Below are 25,100 nucleotides of genomic sequence, written 5' to 3' on the forward strand. Positions count from 1 at the left end.
AAGCGAGCCCGCTATGGCGACCTGATATTCGAGCTGATGAAGTCAGTATAAAAAAAAAAAAAAAGCGATCATTCTGTTTATCGACAATCTGTCTTGACTCTTTGTTTTTTTGTAAAGAATATGGATTAAAATGAATTAATTAGTAAAACTACTTTTACGCGTACAACACTTTGGGTTTCGTTGTTCGGTTGTACATTTGTATGACAGGAGTCGCGTGCATCTCATTGATACATAACCTATGTATATTTATTTTAAACCTCATACTATATAACAATAACTCATTATACACTGCACTTAGCGCCTTAATAAACCAATTATTTTGTTTTTCTGTTTTTTGTTGATTACTGGTGTTAACGTATTTTCTTCAAGCTACTTCAGAATAGTTCGACAATAAGTAAATGAAATTGAGAATGGAAATGTCCATTTTTAAAAATATACTTATTCGACTTAGTCTTTACCTTTAAGCAAGTTTGTGATTTCTGTTATCACGATAATCTATTTAAGAATAAATTCATAAAATTGCAGTGAATGCTCTCACTAAATTCACTTTGGAACTATAGTTTTTCTTCAAACAAGTTCAGAATACTTTTCGAAAATTAGTAAATGTTTATTGTAAAAATCTTGTTCGACTAAGTCTTTACCTTTGAGCAAGTTCGTGATTTCTGTTATCACGATTATCTTTTACAGAATAAATTCATTCATAAAATTGCAGTAAATGCTCTCACTAAATCCACTCTAGAACTGACGTCAGTGTTCAGCCCTTGTATGACAATATAAAATAAACAATCATTTTAATCGGAAGTTAATACTGATAATTGTATGGGACGAACGTCAAGAGAAGCCAGTTCCTGTGGCGTTACAACTTATACTGTAATAACCAATACACGATTCATCGTATTCATCGTATTGTATTAGCAGAGACCAATATCCAGGAGAATTGTTTATATCAGCTGAACCGATCAACTTCTACAAAGTTTCATTTTTTGAATCAAATATATAACAGTTCTTATCTCTAAGATATTTAGATGTTTCGATCGCAAGGTGGATAAGTATTGGACATACATTAACATAGACCATATCCAGGAGAATCGTTAACATCAGCTGAACCAATCAACTTCTACAAAGTTTCATTATTTTGAATCAGATATATAAAAGTTCTTATCTCTAAGATTTTAGTTGTTTCGATCGTAAGGTGGATATGAATTGAGCTGTGTAATTAGTACTTTGAAATAATAGAAATTCGATTATATTTATCTTGTGTATGAACTTGTTAATCGGTTTGGATTTATATATTTAGATGTGATAAAAAAGTAATACATTAGCGTTATGGTGACGTACATAGTGGACGGTTTATTTGTGTATATATTCCGCATTTTAGATTCAACTGGACGTATTTAGATGCACATGTCATGACAGTATGACAATCGAATAATACTTCTGTTAGATTAAGCATCGAGGATTGTTCCAATGTATAATTAATTAACAAGTGTGCAGACAAGTTGCAAAAAAAAACCTCCTTATTATATAAAACATTATTATTATTGGTAAAGTTTGATAGCAATACAAATATAAATTTTTTATGTGTTCATCGATATCTAAAAGAGAAACACTATTGACTTATTAAACTTGATCATACTGTATTACAAGTGTTTTGTCTATGGACGTTTGACACAACAAAGAATGGAAAGGATAACAGTAAACCGTTTCTCTTTCCGACGAAAGGGTAGCCATAAGAAAAAGGATGAAGCCAAGGAAAACGCTTTTGATTTCAGTAAGATGACTCACTTGAGGTAGGACATTTTACTGTAATAAAACAATGAGTCAAATTATGTATGATCCAGCAATACTTATGATTAGGTGTGTAGAGTTTATATTTTTCGATTTTTAGAGAAAAACTTATCAAGTTGTTTTTACTTATGTTTCTAGTTACAAAGGGTGATTTTTTTTTGTTTTTGTCCGATTACTCATCAATGCAGTTTTCATGAAACTAAAGGATTTGTTAATATCTATTTACGTGAGATCCCATTTGATTGTTATACATTTTAGGTTTTACGTTTCCGAATTATTGGTTTTTCATTCATAAAAAAATTATTTTCAGTTAACATACAATAACTTAAACTTACCTTAGCAATTTAAAAGAAACTTTGGTTAATTGTTCACATCTATTGATGTGATGTCCCTTTCGATTTTTAATGAATTTGGGTTTTATTCTTCAAACAACGGGGCATACAATAACTCATTAACGCTTTGAACAGATATCTTAAAACTTCTGCGATTGTTTTACATCTACATGTATTGACATACGCTACCTTTCGATTTTTCTAAATGTTATATTATACCTTTTTCGAGTTATTGAATGTCATTCATAAAAGGGGGTGGTCGTGCAGTTTTCGGACAAAATGGTGTTGAGCAAAGAAAATTTTTGTGACTGGTCTATACCCAAAAAATATCCATCCTTCTTTTATTTCTGATTTGACATTAAAAAGATATGAAACTTTATTCTTTGAAAAAGTGAAGGGCGTATCATGTGCCCATGACGCAGCTCTTTATTGTTATCACATTGCTTTTATAAATGTAAAAATATTATATGTATAAATTTAGATGTATTTCTGTATGGTTTGATCTAATAGCCACACTCACATGTAATGTGACCATAAAAACTACCACGATTTGCATTTAGAAGTCATGATACAAATACCCATATAATTAATATGAAATCGCAACTTAACAACATATTTATCTAAAAGAGATATGTGTATATGCATATTTAATTTTGCCTTAATCAACCAACGACGGGTGATGAATGTTTATTATTACTCATGTTCACATTTTCTTCTATAAGTTTAAAGTTTTAACATTGTTAAAAAAAAAAATTATTGTTTATTTGTTCGAGATGTATCGTCTTTAATTTGTTGTGATGATTCTTTCTGTGTGTCTAGGTTTTATTCTCATCTAGATCTGTGACTCCAATTTTACAATGCAACCAAATGATGATGTTGTTCGTAAAACACTTCAATGTCGTTACCTTTATAGCTAGGAAACAGTGTTTTAGTATCTTCCTTGTTTGCAGAAATCTTCTATTAAGGAAACCATAAAAGGAAACGCATGCTCTAATTATCGTATTTCCTAGAGTTGTAAACTCAATAAGCAAGCATTCAAATTTGGATGAAGTCGCATCCAAACGGCGATTCTGAGGTTATAGTTGTTTTATTTTTGATAAAATAAAGTAATTGAACATTTGTTGATCCAATCAATTCAAAATGTGGGGTCCCTCCTTAGTTACGTCTGATCAACTGTGGATTTGACGGTAACTTTATGCCAATAAAAACAATTGTTACATAAATATTGCATTAGAATTCGTGTTTATACAACTTTTACTTGAGTGACGTTATTACCCGTTTTAGTTTCAGACAAAGCATTAAATAAAAAGTTTGACCATTTCCACCTAGTATTGAATGCATTGTCAAAACAAGTAGAGAAAACAACCATTAGTATTGCTCTTTGAAATGTTTACTGACAGAAAGAACATATATCACACTAAATTATTAAAAGTTTTATAAAGTAGCATTTACTGAGTAAATGCATATTGGTTTCAAAAAGTAATCTTTAAGGGTATGTGTATTTTTCAATGGCGGATCCAGGGGCGGGGGGCTGTGGTTGGAACCCCCCTTTTTGAGCACGCTTAATGCACGAACGGGATGTATGGTTGGAACCCCCCTTTTTATCCTGGGTTGGGAACCCCCTTTTTTGGAATTGCTGGATCGCCCCTGTTTTTAATGAAGTAAATTTTAACCAATGAGCAAGTTCAATGATTCATATAAACACGACATCATTAAATACAATCAATATATACAATTGCAATAAATTCTTTAGTCTATGGCATTTTATAAATGGCAGCTCCATTATATTGGTCTTAAGAGACATTAAATTAAACATTAAAACTTACTAAGAAGTCAACTGTATTATAGGGTGCCAGCGTACCAAGAAGTTAGCGGTTTTAATCGAGGTTAATTTTAATGCTGTAACATTTGATCGTGTTTTAGTTTTCTGTATAATTATTTAAATAAAGACATAATCAATCAAAGAAAAGTGTTTTAAACGATCCAAGCAGGTTAAAGTACCAGTTGTTGTTTTCGTTTAATTCTGTGATTTTTCAAAGATCTTCATATAAGTCTAAATGATTGTAATGCGTTGAACAGTTGAATTCGTGGTTCATATTTGCCTACGAAATTCATGAAATTTGTATCTAATATATTATAGTGTTGTAACCTTTGATCATATGGTAGTTGTATGGGTATTTAGATAAAGACATGACCAATCAGACAAAACTTTTTGAAATAGACGAACTAATCAAGTTAAAGTATTTGTATAACTAAAGATTCATTTACTTTCGTGTGTACCATTTGATATGGATAGAAAACTGTTTTCGTTAATATTTGATTCTGTATCTTTCATATAATTTGTTTGGATCCTCAAAGCTCTTCCTTCAACTTTGTACTTGTTTGGCTTTATAAATATTTTGATATAAGCGTCACTGATGAGTCTTATGTAGACGAAACGCGCATCTGGCGTACTAAATTATAATCCTGGTACCTTTGATAACTATATATCTTCATATAATTTATAAGTTGTAATTAGTTGAACAGGTGAATTCGTTGTTCAAATATACCAACGAAATTCACAAAATGTGTATCCCACGATTTGGAATGAATTCGCAGTAAAATCTCACCTGACTACCTCCGCAACTAGATTTGTTCTGATAGTTGACGTATTGATATTTAAATTTACGTCATATGTTCTCTGTTTATAGATATAGTTTATTGAAAACTATACCACATCTTCTTGTTTCTATATTTATCGTATTCAGAGCATTTTTAGTTTAGAACACATTCACGGTAGATTGTTCTGACGGTTCCAGATACTGGTTAACAATAGTCAGAACTGACTCATATAGCAAATTGGTTGAAACTGAACGAATCAAGCTGAATATCCTCTATTATCTACAATAAGTTATACTCAGTTTTAGATCTCTCAGATATCTAGGAGTTAGTAATTGAAGTTTGTAATGTGTATTGAATATTCTATGAATACTTGAAAAATAAATATCAGATTGTGATATTTATTAGATTTTAATAGTTTTAGAAAAGCATAAACATATTAATAAAAGTCTTATGAGAGCGTATTGTTATGCGTTTACTTTTCTACATTGGCTAGAGGAATAGGGGAGGGTTGAGATCTCATTAACATGTTTAACCCCGTCGCATTTATGCGCCTGTCCCAAGTCAGGAGCCTCTGGCCTTTGTTAGTCTTGTATTATTTTAATTTTAGTTTCTTGTGTACAATTTGGAAATTAGTATGGCGTTCATTATCACTGAACTAGTAAAGATTTGTTTAGGGGCCAGCTGAAAGGCGCCTCCAGGTGCGGGAATGTCTCGCTACATTGAAGACCTGTAAATGACCTTCTGCTGTTGTTTTTTCTATGGTCGGGTTGTTGTCTCTTTGACACATTACCCATTTCCATTCTCAATTGTATATCTAATGTGGTCGAAGCAGCTACGTTCGTAATGTAGTTGAAGGTTATTTATTCCTGTTAAGTACCTTTGTTATCGAGATATTACAGCATTTAAATGTATCTGAATTAAACTAAACGAACGAAAAAACTTAATTTAGAAATCTAATAACTCCGGTTTGGATTTAATTTACTTATCCATGCTTAGCGATTGTCAAAAGCCCTCAAAAGAGAGATACGAGTACTACAAACAAGTTTAGTTAATAAAGACGTAGCAATATTTGTTTTCACAAAAATAGCTTATTTTATTAAATATTTTATTAATTTTAAAACCATTATTATGTTTGCTACAAATGGATTTTTACAAATAATGAACATTGAAGCCACCATTTTGAATTTGTGCATCCGCGAATGAAGAAAACGGTCCCTGTTTTAAACATACATTTTTTTTTTTTGCAGTATCCCTCATGTAAACAAATGTTTAATATGTCATGTAGGCACTCTATCAAACAATGATTATTAAATTGTTTTATTGATTTGTATAACAGCTGTTATGTAATAACATAATAAGTCTTGTCTATCGTTTTGTAATGATCGGTCATAGACATCGTTGTTATTTTCACCTAATTGTTGTTCTACTGTTAATGATACATTAATTTATTGGGTTGAATATATGCAAGCGATTTGGAAACGGTTCGTCTCAAACCAACACCCGATACAAATATGTTATGGTTCCATTTGATACGACGAACTTCTGTGCAGTTCAAAAACTAATAATATCCAATGTTCTAAATAGTTGATTGTTAATATTCACACTTGACTATGGTTTGAAAAGCCTGTACTATTGTAACAATAACAAAAACTAGACACCAAGATATCTTAGCGATGCAAAACAACTCATTCGCCATACTAAAAATAAATATTTGTTTACTGTGTACATTTTCACATACTTAAGCATCTAGAGAGTGAATAAAGGCTTAATTGTTATTCTATAGTACATAAAGGCCAGTATAAAATTCAGAACTAGTCATAAATCGATTTAGTGGAAAATCAAGTCGGGATTGAAAAAACAAAATCGAGGGAAACACACAAACTATAACAGATCAACAGAAACACTGAACTGCAACAAAATAAATAAAAGCAGACTACTAGTATTTTTTATAAAAAAAACCATCATATTTCAGACTTGTTATATGACTTTTAAGAAATAAAATAGTGGATTAGACTTGGTTGTAAGGTGAACCAAACCTTCCGCTTAAATTGCAACATTTGTAATACAGCTAAAATGACAACATTAAGGGACAGGATTACAGTACAAATCAACTAAAACACTCAGGACTTTACTTTAACCAAAATAACAATCAGATATAATTGTGATTTAGGTAACCCAACCTGAAATGTCTATGTCTACCTTTAAGGTCTTAATATATTATTTTGTTGTTTTCAAATTGCATTGCTATTGCTATAATGCAAAAGATTATTCAAAATGTTAGACGACGGGAAAGACAAAATCTAGGAATAAGACAATTTGGGTGATATTGTTAGTACACATCTTTAAGGAGTTTTTGCTTTTGAATAACGATGCGTAACCTTGTTTGATGGGTTTGACAAAAGCTTTTGTTAAAAAAAGGTTCAAGATCTTGAATATCGAATGAGTTTGGAAATGTATATCCAAAATGCAGGTGTAAGTGATGTATTGCTACCAAGATGGGTTATATGTATTTGTTCATTCCATGTCAAGGTTATAATGGTTAAGATTATTATGACTATATTGATTTATTTATTGAATGTTTAGAGAAAAAAACAAGCGAATTTTTTTTTTATCAGACTTTCAGTTCAACGAAAGCATGCTCTTAGTCATGGAATATTATAATATTCTAGTGTTTATTATTAACGTAGACCAGCCTTATGATTTTAATGTTTTTTGGTCAGAGTGAGCGACGCATGCTTTTTAGAGATTCGAGTTGATTGATATTGCTCTGTGTTTGTCCTTTAAAAATGTCCTGTACCAAGTCAGGAATATGGCCATTGTTATATTATAGTTTGTTTCTGTGTGTGTTACAATTTAACGTTGCGTCGTTTGTTTTCTCTTTTTTTTTGAGTGTAAATTGACATTGCGATAAGACGTGTCACGGTACTTGTCTATCCCAAATTCATGTATTTGGTTTTGATGTTATATTTGTTATTCTCGTGGGATTTTGTCTGATGCTTGGTCCGTTTCTGTGTGTGTTAGTTACATTGTAGTGTTGTGTCGTTGTTCTCCTCTTATATTTATGCGTTTCCCTCAGTTTTAGTTTGTTACCCCGATTTTGTTTTTTGTCCATGGATTTATGAGTTTGAACAGCGGTATACTACTGTTGCCTTTATTTGTCCTTTAAGTTATTGACAACAATACTGCTGTCGCCAATTATTCTCTTTTGTTAGGTATTCTCATATTTTATTACCTTACCTACTGATTAGTAAAATAATGAATACGCCGTAAATCCTTGACGTCAAATGAAAAATCATAAATGTATAATAATGCTACAAGGTAGTTATATTGATCAGTCATCTATATACATATATCAAACATGCATAAGGAATAATAGAAAAACAGACAATGGACATTTCCAAATTTTACTTAAAAGCACTGTCTGTTCGACGAAAATATACTTGTAATACTGAAAAGGGATTAGAAAAAACACATTCATATGATGGGCCTACTTTTTTAAGGTAAGACATACATGATTACATATTATCATAATAATGTTAATTTTTGAACGAAAAACTTCAACGTGATAAACTGACAAATATTGGACAATTTCTTATCCTAGTAGAGGCTTTGGTGGCTGAAAGATCTTAAGTAGTGAAACTATTGTATCACTAGCCAGTCACTACTGAGTCTGTGAATTCGAATCCCTCACGGAGCAGGTACACTCGAATCCAATCTTAGTTGTCTAGGATTGCCGGTTTCCAACCGGAGCACTCCAGACACTCCGGATTTCGCAACCAATAAAAACTGACCGAAATAAAACAATAGTGATGAAAGCGGCGTTTAAGACAAATTAATCAACATAACCCTGGACTTATATAATGGGTAAAATGGCAAAATAACCGTTGCCTTAATTAGAAGAAAACAAAAATCAAAACGTTCGCTCACACCTTTTTCTGTTTTAGTCTTTCTAAAATCGATAAAACTTTATGTGAATATAGTGTTGCCTAAGTGTCTTCTCTTAGTTGTTGTATAATTTGATTAAACTCTCATTTAGCTTTTAGAAAAGTGATTCCGACCTTTTATTCCATATCAACTTAAAAGCGTCTTTTAAAGATTGTTACTTTAATCATTACATGCATTAGGGTGAACACTGTCATTACCGGAACACATTTTACTGTAACATTTGCGTTTTTCTGCAATAATTTGGAAACATATGTGAAAATTCAAAAGCTAATATGAACCTTACCGGAGCTTAAGCCATATCCGGGGAAGGAAACAAATCTATTGATGAAGGACATTCCTGAATTTAAAATTATTTTGAAATTTTATAACAACAAAGTTTGAGAAAAGCAATACTAGTATTTTCATGCCAGTACCGAAAAAAATGATTATTGGTTAAAGATACTCTCGGGAGACTAACAGTCTATCAGCAGACATGATGGTTGATTATATTGCGACTAGCCTGCGATTTTGTGGAAATTGCTGCTATTATTTTCATATTACTGCAAAGCATACTCCATAAATTATCATGATTGAAATGTATTATTACTGTCAAAGTGATTGATGTTGGACTTCCAGAACATTTGAAAATCACAATATTAAAAATATGTATTTTACGACTTCTTTCTTTGTGACAAATCAATGCATAACGAAAGATAATTTGATTATGCAGTTTTGAAGCGTTTATTTGACTACTAAAGTTTGTTTTATATATATGTAGATTTTAACATTCTCAATGTGTAGTTTGTGCATCTAAAATATTCCTTCTGAACCAAAATGTCAAAAGACCATCTATTTAGTGGATATGGGTCTGCTAACCCTTCGAGACCTGCTGATATCATTCCGATAATTTAGGCGTTTGCGATGCTCAGACTTTTTTATGTATGTTTTGGAAAACTGTTCTATTTTTAGTCTTTTTTTGACTTATGAATTTTGATTTGTTTTTGGTACATTCCACGTCTATGTTAATGCTCAGTCAATCGTAATCTTTGTAGTTGCTTGGATAGTTTCAAACCTTCTATGTTAACGCATATTTGAGTGTAAAATTATACCTTTTTCATCCAATGATTTTTTATACCTTACGCAATTTATTGCGTCAGGTATAAGGTTTTGAACCCGTCCATCTGTCTGTCATTCTGTCTGTCCAACCGTTTGCTCGTCCGTCCATCAGTCCGTCAGTCCTGTTCTTGTCATCGCAATGTCTCTGAACCAGACAACAGAATTTCATAAAAAAAAATTAGATAATAAGGACATGCTATGTAGACATGCATGTCTACAGTAAAGTATGATTATTTTTTTTCTTTGAGTTACGTCCCTTTGAAATGTTTTGCTTCAATATACTACGGCAATAGTTTGTCATCGTAACTCCTCTGAAACACATAAGAATTTCATAAAACTTTGTAGATGATAAAGACATACTAAGCAAAACTAAAAGTTATATTTATATCAATATTTGCTAACACGGCAAAATTTGTTAAGTATAGAAAAATGAATTAATCCATGAAATTACCCATCATTAAACAGCATATGCGCCAGCTGTTACGAACTAAATGGTAATATGTATCTCAAATTAAAAAACTTAATCATTATATCAGCACTATATTTATGAGGTCGTTTACAAAGGATATAATAAGGATATTTAATTAAACCAGAGTTGGTCAACAAAAAACTTGTCACAGATTATCTTGAAATAACTGTTTAGTTTACGGTGCTTTGTTCGTTCTTTAACATGTCTGACTTACCTTTCATAAAGTCTTTGATTTCAGAAATGTTATGTGAGCATAGAATTTCAATAAATTTTACCTCCTTTGTAAAAAAAACTGATGGTATTTTTTTTCAAATGAATAATGCAAACCAGATATCAATTATATTGTGCAACTTTATAAACTGTGCCTAACATTTTATTTTACATTATCTTAAATATTTTCAGTCAGGAAGAAGCCCAGCAAATTGATGAGGAACTATTTACAGAATATGCTTTTAGTGTGGATCAGCTAATGGAACTTGCTGGGTATAGTTGTGCTGTGGCGATAGCAAAGGTTAGTGAGTTAACGATGTGTATGAATGAATAGTGATTTGGGGTTCCATTTACACAAAAACGCAAAGCAAAATAACGTATAGTTCCTTTATTTAAAAAAGAAGGGCGAAATATACCAGAGGGACAATCAAACTCATAGATCGAAAATAAACTGAGTAAGCCCATGGATAAAAAAGAAAAAGACAAACAGACAAAATAAAAGTACACAGAAAACAACATAGACAACTCAAGACTAAGCCACATGAACCCCACCAAAAACAGGGGGTAATCTCAGGTGCTCCGGAAGGTTAAACAGATCCTGCTCCACATGTAACATCCGTTGTGTCACAATTGTAGTTATTGCAATCACACTACAGTATCATTTTTTTTGTAAAAACCTAACAATATTAATTGAGTTAATAGTTTGTTTTTATAATTTCGTACTTAAATAAGCCTTTCTTTGTTTTTGTTTATTCGAGCGTCAATGATAAGTCTTTTGGTGATGAAACGTGGTCTTGCGTTCAAACGAACAAATTGTTAAGTCTGTATTAGTAATGAGTTTATTAACCGCAATACGCAATTCTGATGAGAGATTTGCAAGCACGAATTATGTCAACAGTGTTAATTGTACTGAGAAATATTATAGACATTTTGTCTTACTTCTTCATTGTTCAACTCCGTCTCACGTGATGCGGCATTAACCCTCCTCAAAAAGAACTTAATCAATATTATTATACCTAGCATTTAACCAAAATGTCTATGAAGTCTGGATTTACAGCATTGAGAAAATGTCAAGACAATTAACACGTGATTTAAAATTTACATAAAATTTACATTTGCCATTTCATCAGTGAATTTTAATCGTATTCGTCTTCGTATAATCTTGATTAAGTGAAGTTTAAATCCGATTCAGTACTACGTATTATAAATCAAGAGATGAAGTTTTACAAATAAAACAAATGAGAAGTCATTAGTTAATTACGTGGTACTTTTGTATGCAATTGAAGTCTTTCAAGTATGGATTTTTTAGTAATTCAACAGAATGCAACATGTAAAACAAAATGAGAAAAACTAATCTTTTGATCTTAATTAAATGGGACAATGTTCTCAATTTGACTGTTTAATACGATCTTTTAAATCAAACTTTTGATACATTGATAACAAAGAGAAAAAAAGAAGGATTTTGATTTTAATTTAGAGCGGGAGGAAAACACAAAACACCATGGCAACAAATAAAAAACGAAATGAAAAAAAACAAGTCATTTCACTGAAAATTAAAGATTGCAAAACACAAATACAACTGTTTCAATATATAGAAAATTGTAGAAAATACTAAAGGAAAACAATAAGTCGAAAGAAGGCCATAAGTACATGTAAATACACGAAACAACACGAGCAGATTAACATGTACTAAGTCATGAAGGACAATTCCCTAAAATCACAGATTGAGCGATATAAATTTGTCCAAAACTAATTCTTGACACTAATTGTTGCACAAGTTTAATAGACATTCAAATCAGGGTTTGTATCCAATATCAAAATATACAATAATTATTATATAATATTTTTTTTAAGTTTTAAGGCAATTGTCACACATTGTTTTACAGACTTTTCCATTAGAAAAGATGACGAGAGATAGTGGTGCTATACTTGTTTGCTGTGGTCCCGGAAATAATGGCGGTGACGGCATGGTGGCAGCCCGACATCTCAAGCTTTTTGTACGTATATTTATGTATACAACTTTGTAGTTTAAAAGAATTTGTTTTTGATATTTATTTAAATGCTTCGACAGCAACAGGATGTAAATTATTCAGTCGACCTCGTCCCCCCTTACGTCTTAAACACATAAAATACAATATGTTTATACTACATGCAGCCAGGTTTTAACCACATAGTAGGACAAACTCTACTCATCATTCAGTCAAAGCTATAAATAATGAATAACTGTATCGATATCGCGATACAAAGATTAAAACTATCTAGAGTCTGTTTTGATCTATCATAATAGTGAGTACAAATCATAATAGTTCAACACATAATAATGTTCCAACCGCTATAAGACTGTACCGTGCAACGCATGTTTGAAACGGTGTTGAGTTTTGTAGTTGATTGCGATCTGAAAACTGCTCACTCACAAAGCGAAAATCTGGCTAGTTTGAAAGTTTTATTATTGTTTTCCTTTTAGTTACGTAAAGAATTTTAAATTATTAAATATTCGAAAGAAACCAACAGATATAAATTTAGGAATTCGATATACCAGATAAAAGATAACCCAAATCCATTGAAATCACTCGCAATATTTCCAATGACTCCAGATTACCTTCGTTATACAAATGAAGATAAGTTGTAAGACAAACTAAATAATTATCATAATAAAAAACAATAAATAGTAAGTTTGAATTTTGGCAATTTTTTGTCATGGATTTATTAGGACAGTTCAACTATATATCAACCGGCCTATGAATTTGCATTCATCGACAATGTCTCATTAATGTCCAAGATAAAAACATAGAAGGGCAACCATCATATGTTTTCCCCAAATGGCAACTGGGCTACCAGACGCCAACTGTAATAAATTCAGCCAAATGCTAGCAAACTTGTTTGCAAGCATCGCCAAACAAAATTTATCAATCCATGACAAAAAATTAACTTTAACACACAAAACAAATGAAAAAACCTAGGTTTTGAACAAACATATTAATTGAACGGAGTTTAACAACTAAACATTAGTTCAACGAGGTATATCAACTATACTAGACATTAGTTCAACGAAGTATATCAACTATACTATACAACAGTTCAACGTAGTATATCAACTATACTATACAACAGTTCAACGAAGTATATATACTATACTATACAACAGTTCAACGAAGTATATCAACTATACTTTACAACAGTTCAACGAAGTATATCAACTATACTATACAACAGTTCAACGAAGTATATCAACTATACTATACAACAGTTCAACGAAGTATATCAACTATACTATACAACAGTTCAACGAAGTATATCAACTATATTATACAACAGTTCAACAAAGAATATCACTTAAACTATACAACAGATCAACAAAGTAATCAAATTTACTATACAACAGATCAACGAAGTAATCAACTTTATTATACAACAGATCAACGAAGAAATCAACTTTATTATACAACAGATCAACGAGGTAATCAACTTTATTATACAACAGATCAACGAAGTAATCAACTTTATTATACAACAGATCAACGAAGTAATCAATTTTACTAAACAACAGATTAACGAAGTAATCAACTTTACTATACAACAGATCAACGAAGTAATCAACTTTACTATACAACAGATCAACGAAGTAATCAACTGTACAATACAACAGATCAACGAAGTAATCAATTTTACTATACAACAGATCAACGAAGTAATCAACTTTATTATACAACAGATCAACGAAGTAATCAATTTTACTAAACAACAGATTAACGAAGTAATCAACTTTACTATACAACAGATCAACGAAGTAATCAACTGTACAATACAACAGATCAACGAAGTAATCAACTTTACTATACAACAGATCAACGAAGTAATCAACTTTACTATACAACAGATCAACGAAGTAATCAACTTTACTATACAACAGATCAACGAAGTAATCAACTTTATTATACAACAGATCAACGAAGTAATAAACTTTACTATACAAAGGATCAATGAAGTAATCAACTTTACTATACAACAGTACAAATATAAACAACGTGCACAACAAAAAATTTATTCAACTATGTATTTACAACTAACAACAAAACTGTATAATCAAGAGCTGTTCAACTTGATGCGTGCGTTTAACAACTGAAATAAATTATTCAACTGACATACAACTTCATGTGTCCATGCACAATGGCTTGCAACTTTAAACAGTTTAAAATTCATCTGGATATAAAAAAAAAAAAAAAAAAAAAAAAAAAAAAAAAAATCTGTTTGGATACTTAGTAAACACTTAGTAAACAACTCTAATGCTGACTGATTAGCATTAATAAAAATGTCATTGCCAATATATGACAGATTCGCCATCATCAGCGAAAAGAGTTGGATGGATATCATCAAAATCAGTATGTTTAATAGCCTTGCCCTAAACTTTGTGTAGGTAAGATCTACCCCCCCCCTTTGTTTAAAACAGTCTGAAACTGAAATCTTGTCAATGATTTCCCATTTATATGGCAAAAATGAGGACCATCATTTCCAGGTCTTATTTGCAAAAAGGCTTTCAAACTTTGTAGAGGACAAATCGCATTTGATTCATTTTTATTTATTTTTTACAACTAAAGTAGTGGATCTCCCTTTTTGATTAGTTTTTGAAAAAAAAAATTATCGTAATAGACAGCTGATTTAAGAAGGTCAATATAAACATCCCGCCTATGTAAAACATGCTCTTGCATAAAATCGTTGTAATGGCAAATTCACTCACACGTAAAAATGCAGCAAGCTAAGTTAAATGCTGTTTGAAACAATATTGTTTCATAATAAGAAGAGCACACGTGCCTCAAAGCCACATTTAATCTAATCAAAATATCAATAGTCAAAAGATCTTAAGAGTTGTAAAGTCTATCACAACCACCCAAAAGTTTCTGTATGATAAAAGATTTAGTTAAATCTTCATTCTCTTGAATTTTTAATTTGTAACTTATTCCAAATATATATGATCTAATTGTAATGATGAATAATGATTTAGTGACAAAAAAACCAATATAACCAATAATTTGTCTGTTACTTGGTGGCCAACTAAGGGGAATAGAATATTCCATCCTGAACATATTGAACGAATGCAATGCATTTTCATAAACATTTCTGGTACTTTGAGAAATTGAATAATTCAACAATTTTGAAGCTTCTATAACAAAAGATCTAGGAATTCGTGTGGAATAGTCTGTGGCGTCCGGTCGGCATTGCTCGTTACTTCTCTGAACTTCTTCATCTGTCCACGAGATAAAGCATCAGCAATAAAATTGTATTTTGAAAACATATGCAACGCTTTAAATTGAAAATTAAAGAACATGTCCACAAAACTATTTTTCTTAACAAAAACATAACCCTGTCTTTTTTTGAAGATTTTGAATTTAAAATTGTAACAGCCATATTATCACAATGAAAAATTATCTTCTTATTCGTAAACCTTTCTTTCCATAAATAGATGGCCAAGGCAATAGGTATAATTTCCAAATAAGTAATGTCACTTAATAAAACTTTGTCCCAATTATGGCCATTGTAAAATTGCCCATGGTCCATTTAAATAAGCTGCACAAACCAGTGAATGACCACCTGCACTGTCAGTATACAAATGTAAATCAGCATTTGAAACCCAATCTAAATCTTGGATATATGTATAGCCATTAAATTCTTTATAAAAATATTGCCACATATGCAAATGATCTCGTATTCCTTTGGTCAATCTTATAAAATGATGAGATTTTTTTAACATTTTTAAAAGAGCCATATAGACGCCAATACCCAATTTATCTGATCTTTAACTTTTTTGATTTTAACACTGGTATTCTAACCAACATCTCATCTGAATAAATTAACAAACCTATACATTCCAGTTTTGTGCAAGGACCTTCTGGTTTGTTTGTTTGGTTTTTTTTTTTTTTTTTTTTTTTTTGTTGCTATAGGAACTTCCAAGTTTGAACAAACTTTGAAAATGCAGTCATAAGAAAGAGACAGTCATCTTTATGAGCTTCTCCAACAAATATAAAATCATCAAGATAATCATCCAAATTTTCAGAATGCGTTTTAATTTTAACTGACCAATGCAAAATGGTTGAAATTTTTTTTTAAATGTAGCACAACTAATAGAACATCCCATGGGCATTATTGTTTTGGATATAGTAAAGACCATTTAGTGTGATGCCTAGAAAATCAAAATCACCAGGATAACATTTAAGTAAAGGAAATGCCGATTTAATATTCATTTTTGCCATTAAAGCCGAATTCCCCATTTGTTGAACAATTTTGACTGCATTGTCAAATGATGAATAAGTGACCTTGGTAAACTGAGTATCAATAAAATCATTGATACTTTCCTTCGGAAGTAAGACAAATAAGTTATCAATCTAAGTCCACCAGTTTTCTAAGGAACTAAACCAATAGGAGAGCACCGAAGATTTGAAATAGGTTTATGTTTGAATGGGCCTTCCATTCGACCTAATGATATCTCATTATTCAACTTCTTTTGAGCTTCAATAGGGTTTTTCAAAACAGACAACAAATTTCTATATTCACATGAACGTCTGGGACCTAATGAATTTTAAAACCATATTTAAATCCATTCAAAAGTTCAACAGCGCTTTGTTTATCATGATATAGTTCCAGAAGCTTAGAGAGTTCATTTACATTAACCAACGATGTTCCTAGGGCCCAAATATTAAACTGGTCTGGATGTAGTTCTGAAAAATTATAAATTATCTTTGCTGACAACCTCCTTTTGGGTTTTTCTATTAGCAGAGTTGTTAACAAAAGGTGAAATGTTATTTCTCTTAAACCTAGATGGACCAGTATTACCTTCATTGTCCATAAAGCAACGACATCGTAAAGCAAGATGATTAAAACCACATTTGAGACATGCATGCCTGTATTGGCAATTGCGTTTATTGCAAAAACCTTTAAAATTAAAATCTCAGCATTTATAACCAACATTAGCCTGCTGTTGTTTTTAAGTATTGTTAGTTAAAATACGCAACCACAAAAAACCATCCAAGGATGACCATTTTTCAGTATGATCCCTCGATACTCTCAAACGAAATTGTTGGTCATAAGAATACCATTTTTCAACAGGATGATCAGCCGCTGCACCCCTTATTATTGACATATATGAGAAAAGTTCACTTGTTTTTCCAGGATACCTTTTAATAAGGACCTGGGCATAAGCAATAAATCAATCAGTCCAATCCTCAACAGAATTAACAGTATGGTTTTTCCTAACTTTGTTTTGTATAACCAGCATACCGTCATTAATGCCAAGGTGTTTTCATTTGTTTGACTGTTGAAATTGTTGTGAATGCATAAGGGACAAATCAATATATTCAAAATTCCTTAAGCTTTTGACTTATCAATAAAACAACCTCATTAAAACCGGGCAACATTAGATGTTCATCAAAAACTTTGATAACCTCACCTAAGGCAGCTAATTCAGGTTCAATCTCTTGAATTCTACATCTGGTTGCAAGGCAACTAGTTGAGGTCCATCAACACTCCGTCTTTTTACTACAGGGGCATCTTCATCAATATCAACTTTGGGACGCCTTCTCTCATTCCTAAATGGTGGTTGAAGTTGTTCCCTGGGAGCCATTCTAAGACGAAGTCTCCAACCGGGTCCTGCCGACGACGCCTGCCTCTATGTCTTGGCATTGTTATAAACTATTATAATTATAAAAACAGATTAGCTACATACATCAAGTCTTAAAAGCCCATTCATCTTTCAAAATATAAATTCAACTTCTTATTCAATCATCCGATTTAGATAAATGAAATACCACATATAACCCACTACATTGTCTTAAATAAAATTAATACATTTGAATGCATTAAACAACTGAAGTTGGTAACAAAACACAATTAAAACAAGTGCAATATTCCTTCAAACCAAATATAACATCGTTATAAACGGTAAATTAAATTACCAAGCTTATTTAATTATCCGCAAATTAAAAAAAAAACTTATAAAAGATGTACGTGGAACAAATTAAACATTAGCGGGCATGTAAATGTTAACACGGCTTACACTACAAACATGTAATTACCTGTTTAAAGAATATCGCTCATACATTACAATCAAAACAAATATATCACCTGTATTAAAGCATTTTAAATTTAATGCTATTCAATGATTAATATATGTGTGCACAAATGTAACTATTGAATAATAGTCTAGTCAGTATAAATGCTATCGAAGTAAGCGATACATTGAATTAAGAATCAAACTATTTGCAAGAACAACTTTCAAATAAAATAAAATTATTCTTTAATAAATTACAGAAATAAAATCATTCGGAAAATTCAACTGCAACAACTATATCTATCTATCACTAAAACATATGTACTTATCTTATGTCTGAATCAGCCCATCCTTTTTATGTTCCTTCAGTTCAAATCACGCAATGAACAAATCACGAAAAGCATGTAATTTTATACCAAATAAAAGCGGGAAAACCGCTTACGAAATTATGTAGGTTAATGAAAGACGCTAAAGTCCTTCAAAATTAAAGAAAAGATAACTCTAGTTGAGCAGACGATAATCTTAATTTATTAAATTGATTTAATGCTTAATGATTAAATCTTAATAATAGAACATCTTATACACTAAAATGTCGAGAGTAGACAAATGGCCAAATGCTAAACCTATCATTTGGCTTTCATTTTTGTTCGGATTAAGGAATATGTCTTTTGTAGCTTAATTGTCTATCTTGTCTTCTACATTTTTGTGAATTTTCAATGAAGTAATAAACACTATTTTATAAGGATGCGGTTTTTAATATGATCAAAACAGCAGATAATAGTATTCCAGACCCAGAGAGTCATTAATATTATGAGATCTGACGAATGCTATATTTAGACAAGATATAAACAGAACAAAACAAATGAAAGCAAATATAAATTTTTAACTTATTTTTACACGAAATTACTTTATAAAGTAAACAGCATAATACAGATAATACACTATAAGATGAGGGTAGACACATTTTGAAAGAACTTAACATATATCCTTGCGATTTCCCCTTAAATCGATTTTTGATTTTAATGTTGTTGTTCTTTTTGATTTTTTATGGCGGTATTCAGGAGCATTTCATGTAGCTTCATATGTAACATATTCCTGGTTTATAAAATTTATAACTAGGCGAAGACTCAATGAAGCTACAATTACAAATTTATGGAGATGATTTTCGTTTCATGTGATGATAACAGCCGGTAGTATCTTGGGAGTCATTAGAATTATGATATCTAACGAATGCTACCAGTTAGACAGGACAAAACAATTAATAGCACATATGTCACTAGATAAATTTACATATATATCTTACATTGTAGAAATTAGACCTGTTTTGTGTGTATCATGTGTACCGGATCGGAAATCCTTTGTGACTATTATTCCTTAGTGTATTACAAAACATATTGTTTTGTATGGAATAAATCAATAATTGTCAACCTTCATATGACAAAATGACATGTTTACTGGCTTTGATGTTACTTCATTTGTTGACTCTAATTCTTGACGTGCCTAGAATCAAAGAATGATAAGGACTTGTTTTACATTTTGTCTGTCGATCGGAATCACGTGATGTTACCTCATGGTGATTTTTTTGTTGTCATTTATATTTTTGTTGTCTTTATTCAAATAACATGACCAAGTTTGGCTTTCAGTATTATCTGAAGTGAGGAATATTTCTTAATAACTTGTCTTTTGTATCTTGATTATTGTCTATTTTATTATACTTAAAGTTCACAATTAAGTGAATATGCAATGAAGAAACAAATACAAATTTATAACATGTTATAAGGATGAGTTTTTTTTTATGAGATCAGAAAAGGAGATGATTATATTCCAATACCCTGGAACTCATTAAAATTATGAGATATTTCCGGAAACTATACTCAAAAGTCATGTATTGCTAGATGATATATGTATAGTATTCGTTTCTATTAATATATATAGGTAATCAAATAAGTCTCGCTGATATTTACTTGTTTGTTATTTCATTGCTGATAATTTTACAACTTAGCTGTTAGATTATAAGACTAATGTTGATTTAATATATTGATGCTTACCTGAAAACAACCCTGGATTTCTGGTATTAACAAACAGGGACTCTTCACTTGTATGCTGGACTAGTGAGGTATATTGTTAACAGCAGAAAGTGCAATTTGTTGTTGAATAAAAAAAGAAGAATTATGAGATATAACGATAGCTCCCAGTTAGACAAGACACAGACAGAACAAGACAATGAAAATATCACTAGATAAATTTACATACATTTAACATTATAGAAATTAGACCTGAATTGTGTGTATCATGTGTATTAGACCGGAAATCCTTTGTGACTATTATTCTCTAGTATATTACAAAACATATTGCTTTGTATAGAATATATCAATAATTGCTAACATTCGTATGACAAAATGACATGTTTACTGGCTTTGATGTTACTTCATTTGACGACTCGTATTCACAACGTCTCTAGAATCAAAGAATGATAAGGACTTGTTTTACAGTTTGTCTGTCGATCGGAATCACGTGATCTTGCCTCACCGTAGATTTATTTGTTATTTTTGTCTTTTTGCTTTTGCTTTATGTCTTAGATCAAATAACATGATGATGTTTCTCTGGAATTGTGAACTGTTGTGTCTACTAATAAAAAGACGACGCCTTGAAGATCGATTTCGTCTAAAACAATTCCCTACAGTCTCTTTGTGTATATAATATAACAACAAGAAATTGCAAATAAAACAAAATGTTTACAAAAGTTCATTTTAGTGACGGATGCTCATTGAGATAGTGATGTTACGTTTGTCAGTCCAATTTCTGTTTGGTATCAAGTTTGTCAGAATTGGATTTTATATGTCAAAAGTAGTTTTGATATTTCTAAGCATCTCAAAGTTTGCCAGACAAATTAAATCTTCATATTTACTACAGAATATTTATAAGAAGAACAGTCAATCATTAGGGAATTTGAGTCACGACAGAATTTTATTCTATTCCATGAACATTTAATTTGTATCTACTTTGAAACCGATATATAAGTAAAGTGAAAGATATCAATTCTCAAGATATGGCAACTATAGATTATATATAAGATATAAGTTATGTTTGATAAATACAATGCTGTATTCTACCTATATCGAAAAAAGGACTATGATAAAGTGCATCACTAATAAGTGCAATTGGTCGTAACTATTATCCCGTCTATATATAAAAAAAAAAAGAAAGATGTGGTATGATTGCCCATGACATTACTCTCAACAATAGACCAAATGACACTTAAACTAACAACTTTAGTTCACTGTATGACCTTCAACAATGAGTAAAGCCCACACCGTACAATCAGCTATAGTTTATATTTCTCGTATTAAATGCTATGGTGCATTGTACTCACATCTAAAGAATAAATATGACCAAGTGCATCACGGATGTATGTAATTTTCCGTTTCTTAGATCCAGTCTAGTTTAAATTTACAAGATCTCTTGTTTAACTTTGATTCAGATCGAGTAATCCTTAAGCATCTCCTTCTTGAAAAAATTATCGATATTGTTATTGTCCCGAAATTGATAAAAAGCTATGCTATAATTTTTGATTTCCAAAATTAGTAAAACAAGCAACTGGCATAACATGAGAACTTTTACAAGTTTATTGCCCTTTAATTGTATAAATTTAAGAGCGAAAACCCACCGCTCGCGTTTGACACCCGCATTTTGTTTGACAAATCAGGCATGTGACGACACTATTTTACATGTCAAGAGATTGTTGCATTAGCTAGGAAATAGCCTTAAATGCATCGATTTTTTTATACCAAAATCATCGTTTTTAAGACGATATAATTTCAACATAAGAAAATGCCTGTATCACGGCAGGAATATGACAGTTGTTATCTTTTCGTTTTAGATTTTGATTTTTCCTTTGGATTAGGGACTGTCCGTTTTGAATTTCCTCGGCGTTCAGTATTTTTATGATTTTACTTTTTATACAAGTCTTTACTGTTACCTTCATTTTGCAGAAAACATTACATTAACGTACAAAGCATATTTCAGTTTCAGTTACATTATTGTCAAGGGAATTGCACTTTTTGCTATTAGTAAATACGAGTCGATCCTATAAATATCTCTTAAAACTAAATATATGTTAATCACAGGGGTAATTCTCTCATTATTCACGACACTTTTCAAATTGACTTAGAGTACTGATAATTGTTTCACAATAAGTTGTGAACCATACTGTATATGTTTATTATTAAAAAGCTACTGTTCCTCGGACTTTAAATAAAAGAGTGACTGTTGCAACGGCGTTTATAGTTTTCTTAATCTGCCTACGTTTCTCAAACTATATTTTGAGAACTGGCAATGTGTTGCCCTGTACAATTTGTATCTTCAAGAGATTAAAAAAATATCATACAGGGTTTATGAAAAATATTCAGTCCACACGAAATACGTTTGTATAAGATGTAGGGATACTTTCGCTCATTAACGGCAGACACCAGTTTTGACATTTATGTGACTGTCACAAACAGGATGCACTGTAAAACAAGGTCAAACCTGGTTTATGAAGGCGACCGACTGCTGCTTGATTAGAGACACAATTAGATAATTATCTGAACTGATAGAATAGTCAGTTATATGAATAATTAAGACATAAGTAACTTGTATTAAACCCGACTTATTGACTAAAATTAACATACAAACTACAACTTTATTTCAACACAACCTAATTAAGGTTACTTGAATTATTAACAATATCCGTTCTTACTGCCCCCGTGTACTGTCTAGTCCGATAGCGCCAGATACAAATTGACAATAAAAGGAAGAAAGATAATCAACTTTATTACAAACGTCTCTTCTCATTTTGTTTGTTTGTGGTAATTAAGAATACTAATGTTTCATTTGGGAAGAATTATTAGAAATCATCGCATGTTTGGGTGTTATGATATGGAAGTTATGGTTAGAAAACTTTAATATCTTGTCAATTTAGACGGACGAGTGTTTGCATTCGGACTAATAATCTACATTGAATTGATTGCCCGTTGGTTTATATTGCCAAATACAGCAATGAAGTGTCCAAATTCATCGCATGCAACCTAAAGCGATTGTATATTAACTGCATGAAGTATATTCAATATAGTTTAATAGTTGCAAGATATAAGAATAGCCCTAGAGAAAAATACAACCTTGATTGATTGTATATAAACTTGATGAAGTCTACTTCATATATTATGATAGTGGCAAGATATAAAGATAATCCCTACGAGAAAGAATTCACGTTTGCGAAACTGTTAACTTTGATAGGACCTTATTCATCTTTGAATAAAAAAACAATTTTGTTGGGTTTTAATAAATATTGTTAATTGTTAATAGTTACGATAATAGACATTTGAGTCTTGTAATTTATAGGCGAAGTTAATACTGAATCTAAAACATACAACCTTGAAACTTAATGAATACTAGTAGGATAGAAATACAGGTTTCCGAAACTTTGACTCTCCTTGATATTCGCACAAAGACTTTATCCATGTTACATCCTTTTATAAGTTAATTCGAGACATAAATGTAAAATATAGAAATGTTACTACCCCGGTGACGGTCAAGGTAAAATTTACTTTTTATTATTAGAAAAAAACACAGACACTATGTTTGTGGTAAACAAACAATAAACGCCCTGCTCTAATATTTTATATTAAGGTTTAACTAGCATGTGATTTTTTTGTCTTTTCAGGGATATAAACCCTCGATTTTTTACCCAAAACGTCCAAACAAACCTTTGTTCCAGAGCTTAGTTAAGCAGTGTGAGGGAATGGATATGCCTTTCTTATCATTTCTGCCATCTGAAGCTTCTCTGATCAGTGATTCATACAACCTGGTAGTAGATGCTCTGTTTGGCTTCAGCTTTAAAGGGCCACCTCGATCAGACTTTGCCAGCGTACTGGAAACACTGAAGAACGTTGAAGTACCAATAGCTAGTATAGATGTTCCATCTGGTAAGTATAACTACATGTTTATAGATATTACAAGATGTAGTATGAGTGCCAATGAAACAACTCTACATCCAAGTCGTAATTTGTAATAGTAAACAATTATAGGTCAAAGTACAGTCTTCAACACAGAGAACTGGCTCATACCAGACAGCAAGCTTTGAAGGTGTATAAAATATATATTTGATTAATTGTTGGTATTTATCATTGCAGCCAGTTTGAATTTGTGAGTGAAACTTGAGTAACCGGACAATATCACTTACTTTCTTCATGACATCCGAACTCACCTTACCAAAGAGTTGTTAAAACTCACAACTTGTGTTAACCGGCTAGTGACAATTGTAATATTCAAAAGGAGAAATTTGGTCTGGTTTGTAGAGTTCTTACATGTATATCAACTCATTTTTAAACAGTTACAGACTTTGAATATAGAAATTGTTTCAAAGCGAAATATGTTAACAGATGTATTGATATACATTCGGTCGACATATTGTGTTTAAACATGATACAATGTTGAAATATTTACAGTATTGATTAAATTTACAAATTAAAATATAACTCATTGTAAAATACTCTTAATAAGATTGAAAAATACTTTACATTACTTCCGAGATTCAGATATTTTCAAGCGATTTAACAAACTAAACATTAACTATCTTAACGAC

At 31.2% G+C, this 25,100-nt stretch overlaps 1 protein-coding gene across 5 annotated transcripts in view; it reads left to right on the top strand.

Moving 5' to 3' along the window:
• The window catches only part of LOC139496263 (NAD(P)H-hydrate epimerase-like), a 65,523-nt gene that overhangs the window by 37,540 nt on the left and 2,883 nt on the right, over positions 1–25,100 (top strand). For 3 of the 5 annotated variants that reach the window (XR_011657581.1, XR_011657582.1, XM_071284759.1), the window contains 3 exons: positions 10,633–10,741; positions 12,327–12,437; positions 24,180–24,441. Coding sequence is in view for 1 of the 5 variants with exons in the window: in XM_071284759.1 (XP_071140860.1) it covers positions 10,633–10,741; positions 12,327–12,437; positions 24,180–24,441 (482 nt within the window). In the remaining 4 variants the exon portion in view is untranslated. Of the gene's footprint in view, positions 1–931; positions 1,791–8,054; positions 8,222–10,632; positions 10,742–12,326; positions 12,438–24,179; positions 24,442–25,100 lie in introns of those variants that run through there. The other 2 variants (XR_011657580.1, XR_011657579.1) reach the window with 2 other exon arrangements.

This window comes from Mytilus edulis, chromosome 11 (assembly GCF_963676685.1).
Source record: "Mytilus edulis chromosome 11, xbMytEdul2.2, whole genome shotgun sequence".
In the NCBI taxonomy this organism is placed as follows: domain Eukaryota; kingdom Metazoa; phylum Mollusca; class Bivalvia; order Mytilida; family Mytilidae; genus Mytilus; species Mytilus edulis.